The sequence below is a fragment of the Cydia splendana genome, chromosome 18, assembly GCF_910591565.1.
Source record: "Cydia splendana chromosome 18, ilCydSple1.2, whole genome shotgun sequence".
In the NCBI taxonomy this organism is placed as follows: Eukaryota; Metazoa; Arthropoda; class Insecta; order Lepidoptera; family Tortricidae; genus Cydia; species Cydia splendana.
The window spans coordinates 11,308,633-11,321,077 of NC_085977.1; the positions used below are offsets into that span (position 1 = coordinate 11,308,633).

General features: G+C 38.5%; 2 protein-coding genes across 3 annotated transcripts in view; both read right to left on the minus strand.

Annotated features, from left to right (window-relative positions):
• The window catches only part of LOC134799113 (zinc carboxypeptidase-like), a 243,886-nt gene extending 234,896 nt beyond the window's left edge, over nt 1-8,990 (minus strand). The window contains exons 1-8 of one of the 2 annotated variants that reach the window (XM_063771512.1): nt 8,657-8,990; nt 7,858-8,070; nt 6,345-6,540; nt 5,771-5,846; nt 4,238-4,449; nt 3,876-3,960; nt 3,139-3,193; nt 2,582-2,835 (exon numbers count right to left, since the gene is read on the minus strand). In XM_063771512.1, coding sequence (XP_063627582.1) covers nt 2,592-2,835; nt 3,139-3,193; nt 3,876-3,960; nt 4,238-4,449; nt 5,771-5,846; nt 6,345-6,540; nt 7,858-8,070; nt 8,657-8,934 — 1,359 coding nt within the window. In that variant the 5' untranslated portion in view covers nt 8,935-8,990 and the 3' untranslated portion in view covers nt 2,582-2,591. Of the gene's footprint in view, nt 1-2,565; nt 2,836-3,138; nt 3,194-3,875; nt 3,961-4,237; nt 4,450-5,770; nt 5,847-6,344; nt 6,541-7,857; nt 8,071-8,656 lie in introns of those variants that run through there. The other variant, XM_063771511.1, reaches the window with a different exon arrangement.
• Nucleotides 8,991-9,571: 581 nt separating this feature from the next.
• LOC134799657 (carboxypeptidase A5-like) lies at nt 9,572-12,087 on the minus strand. The gene is made up of 5 exons (XM_063772098.1): nt 12,014-12,087; nt 11,582-11,784; nt 11,285-11,369; nt 10,526-10,580; nt 9,572-9,794 (listed from the first exon to the last, which is right to left on the minus strand). Exons 2-5 carry the CDS (start codon nt 11,582-11,584, stop codon nt 9,572-9,574), a joined length of 366 nt encoding a protein of 121 aa, XP_063628168.1. The 5' UTR covers nt 11,585-11,784; nt 12,014-12,087.
• Between the last annotated feature and the right edge of the window lie 358 nt (nt 12,088-12,445).

The window sequence follows — 12,445 nt, forward strand, 5'->3', positions numbered from 1 at the left end:
TTCTGCTAAACAAACCATATAAATATGTATACAGCTGAAAAACTTTTAAGCAACCTTTAGGTTTAGGTTACCTTTGCACATCTTCCATAATAGTCCTAAAGCGAATCTTCGTCCTGTATGTATCTATCATAAGTTCATCATAATTATAGGGACTAATGGTAAATTCAACAGGCCCCATAACTTTGCCAGGTCTCCTCCAATAGGTGACATTGTAGAGCTTAACCATATCATTAAAGAATTTCAACTCGCGGTCATTCTGAGGCATACCATGGAGCAGAGCAAAGTTCCTGTACGTTAATCCATCGCAAACAGATGCAATTGCTAAAATTGTGGTGATGTAATACATTTTTACCCTGGAATAGACATTTCTACGTTGTTGGGCAATACATATTTTGTAAAACTACTACAAAAGATAGGAACTGTTACAGCGATTTTTAGAGAGTAATTACCACAGAGTAAATTATTTGTACTTTATGTCAAAATCAAAGAGAATGTGTGTCAAAAGCGGATTGCATACAAAAGAGTATAGTAACTTAGTAACTATATTAAGCTCGGATATTAAGTAGGTACTTATAGTTAATATTTATTTTATCTTTGGAAAGTGAAGAAAAAGTTTCATTTACGCGAGTTTTCATAAATAAATTGCTAAAATTTAGGATTGCAAAGTGATCGGCAATATGATGTATCAATATCAAGCCTGAACAGTAATATATCTATCATCATTATCAAGAGGGCGCTGTTGTATATGACAGTTCAGTATAGTATGAAAAACTAGTTCCAGTGAAATTCCGCAACATGGCGCGTGATCATAATTATATTCCTGGTCAGGCTTTTTAACGTTAGCAGGGGTGCGAAACTCCTGACTTCGGTCAAACTCGGCTCCGCTCGGCTCAGCATTGCTCCGAGCAATTATTAGGGTTGGCACCACTTGACTTCCTTTTGCGTGCACGACCACAGATAAGATAATCACTTGATTTTTGACAACCCTAAATAGCCGAAAGGGATAGTGCCATATATTAGAAAGAGACATCATGATTCGACCCTGAACCGCTGTCAAACTTCGTTTTTGTAGGAAAAGTTTCCTTTCTGTACGATAGTACTATTAATTATTCTGTGACGTTAGCATTACGAATCAAGATTCAAAGAGTAGCCTTTCCCAAAAAGTGCAAGTTTAACCTTTTCGCCGCCAAGTCAATGAAGTAATAAAGTGTCATCAGCGCCATGTCAAAAATTGCTCGTATACTTACAAACCTGACCAAAACTACGACGAGTCGTGGCGTGTGGCGCGTGTGAATGTTCGGACTTCATATCAAGTCAATGGCGGCGAAAGGGTTAAAACCTTCAAGTTTTTAGAACCTTCGCTTTTTTTAGGATAACCTATTTATCTTGATGCACAGTCTGAAAATATCCGACATTACTAGAAATTCCTTTATTTTAATAGTTTGTATATTTTTTTCATGCCCAGTATACGTATCAACAGCTAGATTTGCGCTGTTCTGGTAGAAACTGACGGTAATAAATATCGAAAAGCCTTTTTGTACGTACAATAAGTTAACTTGCATCACTTGCATACATACCACTGCAGTGGTGAAGCGTACAGAAATGAATGAATATGAACATGTATGTGTCGAACCCTGACACCAGAAAGACGTATTGCAGCGTTATAGTTCATTATTTTAGACGCCTGTATAAAATCGATTAGCAATGTTGAGCTACATGTTATTTGATTGTAACGAAATAAATAAAGTTGCGTAGAGAGTAACGCCGTCTATTGGCGCATTGTTGAAATAAAGTCGCGTAGAGAGTAACGCCATCTATTGGCGTGTTGTTGAACTAAAATGACAGGTAGAAGGCTTTGGAACGTCGAGAGGTTTCTCTCGAGTGAGCGTAGGCACGAGTTGGTATTTTTGTCGGTATGTTGGTAGACTGGTCGAGCAGGTTTACCAACTTGACTGAGGCGGGAGCGGAGAGGCTCCGCCGCTGGTATTTCTTCTTGGTCGGACCGCGCTAGAGATCGGACGTACTCGTTAGCCAACCTCGTGCCTAACTCGCTACGTTCCTGAAGGCTTATACCTAAAGGATTATTCTGATAGCTTATAAAATCCCGCGTTCTTTAACCATTTAGCTAAGTGTTTTATTTCAAGTGTTATTTTGATTTCTTATGTTTCATTAGAAGCTTACTTTTGTGAAATAAAGAAATGATGTGTTATGTGTTGTTTTAACTTGTTTTGAAAAGATTTGTCCCTCTGAGTTTGTTGCCGGTCCCATATAGGGCCAAATCTTCTCATGTTAGAGGCGTAGGGTTGGAGCCGGCCTAGTTTGACTTGAATAAAGATTTAAACGGTTTCTTTTTACTTTCATATCGCTCCCTTGAGTTAAACATAGCAATTAGTTCTTTTAAACATTTAGTACTGAAGTATAGTAGGTACTAGTATGGTTAACGAGTCCTAAGGTTTATTTCATGCACTGGTAGCATGGTAGCATACTGGTTTAGTTGTGAAGTAATACATTATCGTACTACCCCACGCGCCCACCGCCTTTGAGACCATCGGTATTCGATATATGTATATAATTTCATAACAATAATTTTATTAAAAACCGAAAAGCCATATAAGAAAAACATTTATCGAAATGACCGATCCATTCAAAGTAGTCATAGCCTGGCCGTCGGGTTGGTCTTCATCGAAGTCATCTTGTCCTGATAGTTTGGTTCGCCGTGGTTTGAGGACCTCCATCAGTCCATCCATGGTTTCCAGGCATGTCTTTTTGATCTGGTTGGCCGGCAAGGCAAAGCCGTGTTTGCCAGTGTCGCGAAGCTCGAATACGTTCACGTACCTGTAAATATTTCTTCCGTTAAGTAAGTAAAAGTTAAAATAGTAGCAAACCTTTCGAATGCCATATCCAATATAAACCTTATAAGCATATTAGGTCGCATAGTGGGGTACCACTAAGCAGGTATGCTTCGACAGCGAACATCATACTTTTTGGTATGCGATTTTGGCGATGCCGATGTCTGATACGCACGGTACCCTAAGAATTCTGAGTAGAGATCGAACCAAAATTAAGAATGGATTTATAAGGACTACCGATAACTTATAAGAAGAAGTCAACAGTAATATCACTTTATTGTTAACTCACGGGATTTTAAATGTCTTCTTGGCCCAACATGCACTTACACCAGCTGCCATATATCCTAAAACGAAGCAAAACAATGTTACATACCCCCGTGAATATACCTATTAAAAAAATAACGAATAGAATACCCTGAAATATCACAAAAAGTCGTATAGCAATAATTGTCTAAATTAATTCAGTTGGTCAGGTCCTTGGAAAATATATACGAGTAAATAATGGTTAGAGTTAGACCAATAAAAGTCAGCAACGATTTTTATAGCATACGCAGTGCAAGTGTTATTTATACGTCATAATTTCATAGAATTTTGAAGTTTAAAATAACACTACGTGTGCTATTAAAATCGTTGCAGACTTGTCTTGGTCTAACTCTATAAGAACTGTTTCTTCGGCGTTGGGAGAATCAACTTTTTCTCGTTATTCGTTACCATGTTTTCGCCTCCCCTGGACAACTATTAAACCCTGAGTTTATGGTATTTAAATTTACCAAACATGCATTTCTGTCGTAGTTTTAGCATGCTAATAAAAATGTGATGATCGGTTTAACCCTTTACCAGGCTGACAGTTCAAAAATGACAATCGCATGTCAATCTTACTCATCGGAAATAGAACACATGTTTGAAGTGCCGTATGTGGGAAATATATATCCCTTAGCCTGGTAAAGGGTTAATGTCAGTGCACGTTCGAATTGACCTGCCTGTTTGATTTCAAAAGGTGCAAAAAAAACTATGTTTGTAACTTACCTACGGTATCAAATGCTGTCCCTACAGTGTATTCCGTCCCGTATCTCTTCTTTATACGTGCTGCTGCACTGTCCCCTATTTTTTTCTGAAATAAAAAACAACATCAAAGTTACTTTCTTCTTTAATTTGTATGCATTTATGTACGATTCCCAAATTCACCACCGAACGGGCGGAGTCGGAGCGCGCTTCACATTTGTACGGCCGCAAACCGGTCTGCTTCTCGTAGACTCGGACGGCTCCGGACGGACTCCATCGCTTCTGCCATACATAATGTATACCTCCTTGTATATGCACACTGAAAATGCGCTCCGGCGCGGCCCGACTCCAGTCGGTCGGTGGGAATCGTACGTTACATGGCTTACCATTTCATTAAAATTTTCAAGATGTTTCTTAGTATACGCGTACGGTATGATGAAGAGCTGCCCATATGCATGGAATGATATATAATGGCTAATCGGCAAATGCTTGCTGGTGGATTGCATAAATCTTCTTAAATGTTGGGATTCTGGTTCAGAAAACGCTTTGGGGCCGCAATATTCTTCTGATTGTTTATCTGTTAATGTAACTCCCACGGCTAAAAAATAGAATAATGCTATTTATAAGACGCAGTGGATTTTAAGGACGCTAAACGCCGTCCTGTTGGTCATCCAACCAGCCAGTGGTTGGTTGGTTATCGTTGGGCGGATAGAGTGGAGGCAGATCTCCGTGAGCTCAGCGTCAGCGAAAGCTGGCGTGATACGGCTATAGACCGAGCAAAGTGGCGTGCTCTTGTGTTGGAGGCCAAGACTCATTTTAGATCATCGCGTCGGCCAAGTACCTTAGGTATTATTTTATAAGACTCATCGACAGAATCAAGAATTATGAATAAATATCTAATAATACAGTAATTTTATATATTTCGCGTTTGCGTTAAATCCGGTAGTTCTGATTTTTTGCAGACGTGTTTATGATGTTGGCCCAAAGAATAATACAAGTTTGTGACTTCGAGCGCCGAACGCAACTTTGTCAAATATCTAAAAACCTGCGAAAATTTCGGTTTTCTTTTAGATTTGGGCGATTATAACCCTAAAGGAGTAGTTTTTGATAGTGCCTTCTCAGGACATTTTTAAAGTGGACTAAATTTGCTACAATACGAGACTAGAATTGTCTCTGTACATCTAGTAGTTTCCGAAATAAAACCTTTCAAAATTTATATTTTTTTGAAATTGTATTCGTAGGGTATGTAAGTGCAGTGAGTAGGTATGCACTTTTGTCTCAGGCGATGCAGCTTGGCACGATTGTTCCTAAGGTCAAACAAAGCTGATTTGGCCAGGTAGCTTGAGATCGTACCGTGCCTACCCCCCAAAAAGGGAGGCGCAAGGGTCGGATCACCAAGTCCAATCTATGCTATATTTCTTCCTGCTCTTAGCAACTAGGGCAAGTAATATATCATTTTCATATAATTTAGGGATTCCTTATCCTATAAAGTATCACTTCAAAGCAGGCAGTCATACATTTTTTTTGAAAAATATGTAGCGGATTGAGTGACGATTTCCATAGAAATGTAATTATGGCCAAAGTCAAAGGTTAAAAATGTAAAATAAAACACTTAACTTGGCGTTTTAAAAGTATGAATATAATGTGCTCGTCCTAAAATTATATGAAAATTATATATAACTTGCCCTAGTTACTAAGGGCCTTAATATAATAAGTCTGCAAAAAATCAGAACTACCGGATTTGACGCAAAAGAGCCAGGTTACAAAATTCGACAAAGTTACTGGATTATAAATACAAATAGTAAATCAGTGGTTGAGATGTTGGCTGGAAATTATAGTCGTTTACCTTAATTACTGGGGTAAAAATTTAGAGTATTTCCAGTCAAAAAAATATTTAACACGATTAATTAAGATCTTACTTCCAAAAGCCGCATCAAAGTTTCGGTTCAGATCGACACCATGCCCGCCACGGAGATTTTTCCTCCACATCCGATCCTGTATTAATAAGGGTAGATGATAATTAAATAAAATTAAGGATGATGAAGGAGTTACATTTCCTGCTGCTATGATTGTAATTCATATTCAACTTTCAACGGGAAAAACTTTTCGTGGTTTAAGTCAAATTTTAATTGGTCATATGTATGTATAGTGCGACATCAAATAGTAGAAATTAAAAAAAAGGTAGGTACTAAAAAAAAATCCATACTAAATTGTTGCCATGTTTAAGCATTTTACGTCAAAAATGTGACAGTTACGTAGAAAGTGGCGCCCTCAATAATTTGTATTTGTATTTGTATGACCTAGATATTAAAATTCTTCTTGTGAAGTGCAGTAAAAAGGATGCCATGTAAAACCTGAAGTTGCTTAAGGGGCCCACTGATTACCAGTCCGCCGGACGATATCGGCCTGTCAGCTTTTCGGAACTGTCCAATTTTTGTTCTAACTGACAGGCCGATATCGTCCGGCGGCCTGTTAGTCAGTGGTCGGCTTTACCGTTGTGTGCGAATATTCGTAGCCATCTATATTAAATATTGGAATGATAAACCACTCGTAGTGATAAGCGATTTCTTGCAGTTTTTGATTCCTCAAACCGTTACGGGCATGGATCAGTTCATTGATGATATACGTGACCATGGCTGTCCCTATCCACTCCCGCGCATGTATGCCGCCTTCAATGACAACTTTGGACCTAGAGTGGAAAAAAAAGCTAATCGTAAATTTGAAAGGCGTGAAAAGTCGCAACATACAACATAAATTGCATGTGCGTTATATTGTGTTTTAGTTTTACAATTTTCATTACAGAGTGCTTAGCCAAGATGCCAATCGCTTACGCTCCGTAGCGAACGAAACGCCAACGTCTCTGTCGCACTAATATGGAAGAGTGATAGAGAGAGACTACCGTATCGTTCGCCACGGAGAGAACGATTGGCATCTTGGCTACGCAACCTGGTCAATGTTCGATAAGTAGACACTATATGAGGAACTTTAGAAATAGTACCTTTAAGTAGCAACGACTATATTTTTTCTTAGTTTCTGTCTCTGTTATCGTCTAATAGTTATTTGTTTTACAAGGGGGCAAAGTTGTTGTTTGACCGCTCGTGCTAATATTGATACCCGAGCAAGCGAAAGATTCCAAAACGAGCGTAGCGAGTGGTTCGAAAAATGGAATCTTGAGCGTTGCGAGGGTTTCAAAACACGAGGGTTAAACAAAATTTGCCCCCGAGTGAAACAAAAAAATTTCCACCACACCAACCCGAAGCAAATATTAAATGTAAAATATCAAACAAAACCAAACCAAATCAAATCCAAATGAATGTTATAAATATTTATCATCCAAAATCATCATTTAAAAGTCAATTCTACCAGCAAACATAAGAAAACAACTCAAAATTTGCGTTTGATTACCTTGCCTCACATGTGAATAAAATGCAACTTTGCTATCAGTTTTTGAAGTGCAAAGTAATATCTGGTTTGTTAGTACACACCGTTGTATGGGGACCTTGCACTTTGAGACTATGCGCTGAAACTTGGCACAGTTGGTTCTTAGCTGGTCCTGAGCCGATACAGACCGGGAGACATCGAGAGCCACCTCTCATTTAGTGGGGGGGAGATTTCTCTAAAACTATACCTATTAGGGCATGTGATATATCATTTTCGGATAAATTAAGGATGAGAACGTTCACTACTAAACAAGCTATAAGCCTTTCCGAGCTGGTGTGGTGAAAAAAAAAAAATATTTGTTGTGTTTTTGGGTGCATCAACTTTTTCGTGTTGTTATATTCTGTTCCGTAGGCCAAAGGACAATAGTTTGTTAGAATAAATGTGGAATCTCATTCTACTATCATGCTTATCAGATGGCTGATTATGAGTCTACCACAAAAATGCATGTTTAGTCAATTTAAATAGGTACGTACCATATTTGGTTGTTAAGAATTGTCCAGAGGAACTTAATCATGGCAACAAGTGACACTACAAAGTTTATACACCCGTTTAATCTATTTCAAACCTTCTTTTAGACTCTTTAAAGATGATCTTCATGCACATAATATCCCGGCCTTCGAGTGATTTTCCGATGCTGAACAAGCTGATTTCATGTGGGTACTGTGTTTTTAGATCCATCATCCAGTTGACTATATCATTTGCGCGATAATAGCTGTTAAAGTTAAATGATTTGGTGTTGCGCCTACTGTACGTGTTCACAGTTTGATTGTCGAGCGCGCTGCGAAATAAATAACAATAAATTAATTAAAATTATGTGTGATTAACGGTTTGTTCCGAATCATTGGATTTCCCCAAATATCTTACAATTTTTGGCCCATTCTCCAAAACTCTCATTCCCCTGGCCATACCTATTCGCAAATTCCCAGGAAATTCTGCTTTATATTAATCTCAATTTTGGTGACTGTGTAACCCGTGCCAAAACAGCTTTGCGGAATCCCTTTAGAATTTGTGAATATGTAAAGTCAGGGGAATGAGAATCCAGGGGAATTAGAGTAGAATAACCCATTTAAAGTAAACTTTAAAGAGCATTACATATTTACCGCAAGTGAAGTGTGTGCTCGTGTTCTCTGGTCGTTGGCGCTTTTATCGCAATCGACTAGGTACAAGCGTAACGGCTCGGTCATGACATTGCACGACTGGCGGCGGCGGCGGCGGCAACCATAGGTTGGAGCGAGATACAGTGATCTTTCTTTCCCACCTATGGTTGCCGCCGCCGTCGCCAGTCACGCAAGGCTGTGGCGAGACGTTACACGTAGCTTGCGCTGTTAGTGAATGCATACAACTCAATAACCAAAAGTACTCACGTCTGTATATCACTATGTAGAATTTCCAAGGGAATGTTCTTATTCCTAGCTTCTGACTTCACCATTTCGGCATGGTCAGGATTTATGATGAAGTCAACAGGCCTGTTGACCAATCCTGGAGGCTGCCACACGTTGACATCGTAATTCTTCGTTACGTTTTTGAAAAATTCTAAATGTTCTTCGCTAGCCGGTAAACCCCGCAACAGCATGAATCCATCGTATCTTTTACCTTCACACAAACTTAGCGCAAGGAGTGTAATAATTAAATTAAAAATCATTATTAGTTACAAAAATATAACATCAGTGTTATTGTCAAAAGACACATCATACAACCGTAGCCCAATAGATTAAGGCATATTTTTGAAAGTTTACAAAACAATATAGATCTATGTTTCAGTCAGTATTTTCAACAGATATACAAAACACCCTACTTAGTTTTCAATTGAGCTCCGAGGAATTCTACGTCGCCTACCATGCCCCCTACAGCTTCCCACTAGTATATACATTATATGTGATGGGGTAAGTTCCTAAACTCGACCACCTCTTTGGCCCCCGAATTAATGGATTTCATGAGGGATCTTTAGGTAATAGTCCAATTCAGTCTGCAGTATACATCCCACTGCTGGACAAAGCCCTCCTCTCGTAGACCGGTGAAAAAATATATAAGTTTGGGCTATTAGAATTCAAGTTATTTTTGTTAAAAAGGATTAGTCTGAATCATCAATGGCATGGAATGAAAAAATAATTAAATGACATCCTACCCTTCCCGTTTTAAAAACACTATAGACTTATATATGAAGGATATGGATAGATACTAGATAAATCATTTATTCGTGGATTCCATATATGGTGGAAATATTTCCTGTCTCGTATGTATCTTGAAACTAATTGAAGTAATTCTAGTATCCAAATAATTTATTTCAATGTTACAATTACGATAGCACAAAACAACATAAGCGGGAGGAACATTCCATTCACATTAGAATCATCCGCGAATAGTGATCTGACGTATCTCGGTTTGGCCGTCATGAGCTCTTGCATCATCAATTTGGTCTCCTCACACATCGGCCGGAGCTGGTCGTTCGGCAACGCGTAGCCATACGTCCCGTTGTCACGCACTTGAACTGTGTAGGCGTATCTAGAATAAAAAGTCAGCCACAAATTTGTAAAAGGGCCTCCACTAAGACATGCGCGTCTAACCCTTTTCGCCGCGATTGACTTGATATAAAGTCACTGACTGTATTTCGTGCCCCACACGCCATGACTTTATATGTTATATGGGTTTTTTACGTGCAATTTGTGGTTTGACGTTTATGACACTTTACTTTACTTTACGGCGAAAGGGTTAAAGGTTAGGTATAAGCCGCGCTCTCTGCTCAATTTCTTCGTAGTTACTGTGCCGATTATTGCGATACGTTGTATAATAGGCCAAAAAAACCCTAATCGATATACCTCAATGCCTCAGGGGTCTATTTTAGATTGTAGTACCACTGTATATATCTTGTATGTAAATAAATGATTCTTTTCGCAAAAAAATCGATATGTACGTATTGACTGTTCAAAGGATAAGGACATCCTTTATACTTAAGTAAAGTTTGAGTTTCCGGTTAAAGTTTTAACTGTTTTGCAGAATCGCACATAAAAAAGCTTAATTTCAAACTTTCTTGTTACTTACTATGATGGTACCCTATTTATGATGGCCGTGGCGGGTAAAAGTTTTTATATTGCTAGCGTACAATCAGCAACAATCTTTCTGACTATCCATCGGTGGACCTTATGCGTTTTGTAATAAGGTTTAAATACTGATGGACAGTTAACAGTGTTGACGAAGGTACATACTTATGGCATAATAAAACATATTTCACTTACTTAACTTTCATTTCTTTTTTCATCCAACTTGCGCTAGTTCCTGACATTCTTATACCTGGGATTGAAAAAAAAACTATCAAAACTCTGACTACCGGTGACCATAGAGCTGGCAGCTTTCTCTCGCAGCGCATTAGCATTGCCATTCAGCAAAGGAATGCTGCTAGCATCTTTGGCACAATGCCGCGGGGGCCTTTTTTAGATTTATTTTAATTTAGATTAGTTTAGTTTTTAATTTTATTGATGTTAATAAAGTATTAAATTATTAATATCAAAATTGTTGTTCGAATGCATTTGTATTCGTAATTTAAAAATTAATTCTGCAAGTAGACCTCAAGGGCGATTTCACAAGTCAATACAATATTATTTACAGTGACATCATATAATGACATGAAAAATACAGTATAATCACCCAACTATAGTCCAGTACTACAAAGTACTAAGTAGGACTACTTAAATACGTAATTAAGTATCAATGCTAATGTTCTTTTTGGTTTTGTCTTAGTTTCACTGTCCAGGGGCCCGTTTCTCAAAAGCTTGGAACTTGTAATACAATTGGAAGTCCCTTTCTAACAAAAGCTGTCAAAAGTGACATCCGCTTGTATTACAGGTTACAAGCTTTTGAGAAAGGGGCCCCAGGTTCATAATAATCTTTAAAAAAATATCAAAATACCTACTACATTTGGTTATTTAAGTTGGAACTTGGATTAATTAGAATACGGTGTGGAACACGCATAATGTGTGGTTATAATCTTAACTCACCCATAGTATCATACACAGTTCCAGTGCAAAATTTAACGTGGTTTCGTAAGTACATCTTCCGTATCGCTTGTCGGCTGTAATTCTCCTGTAAAGTCAAGTTGCAGAAACTTTTGAAAAAGTTGAAAAAATTCTCGGATATATCAGGAAAATTCAAAGCAAAACTTTCATTTTGAAAACGGAAAATTTCGATACCCATCCAAAAACATGCAAAATTTCCGATTTTTTTTGATTAGAAACCAAACACTAGAGGAGTTGCAAGTTCGTTGGTGGCCTAAGGTATTATTCGAAAGTCATTACCATTTCTCCAAAATTTTCCAAGTGCTGTATTCTGTCCTCATACGGAATAATAATCCTCTGCCCATAGGCGTGAATAGCGAAGTAATATTTCACTTCCTTTCGAATAGGCAAGATGAAAGACGATAGTGCCTTAGTCTCTGGCTCCGAAAAAGGGTATGGCCCGCAGTAACTGTCGCTGCTTGGCTCTTGACTTGTTCCATATTCTAAAAAAAACCGGAAAAATTCGAGTCACATCCGCCCACCACGGACCGTACATAAAAATATACGGCTTTCAGATTATTCTCTTCTATACAAATAAGTTTTTTTTTAATCTACAAAAACTGAACCCTTATAGTTTTACCATGTCCGTCTGTTTGTCTGTAGGTCACAATAATTTTGCTTGAAAAGTATAATCTATATTTTAATGAAATTAGAATTCCATTTAAAACTTACTTCCAAAACTTTCGTCAAAATTTCGATTCAAATCGACTGAAGCGTTTTGGTTCCTATTCTTTCTCCATAGGCGATCCTGTAAATTTATGTATGATTAGTTCTCTCTCTTTGATCGTGGTAAGTATCAGGGTTGCATCTGGAGCGGATGATCTGCCTCCACCGATTTCTGTCCAACGCGTCTCTGACGACCGTATGACCGGATATCCTTGGCTTAACACAGTCCACCCTCCGAAGTTATGGCAAGCTTCTTCACCATCAAGAACGCAACACCCCTATGTCGGCTGTACACACTCGTCGTGAGCCTCTCGCCGAGTCTTGGCACCGCTCCGAACCAACCGGAGAAGAGAGACAAGGAAGAGCGAGGCGAGAAGGGAGCAGCATGTACACAGTCGTTCTCAGCCTGTCTCTCTCTCTTATACACAAATTATAAAA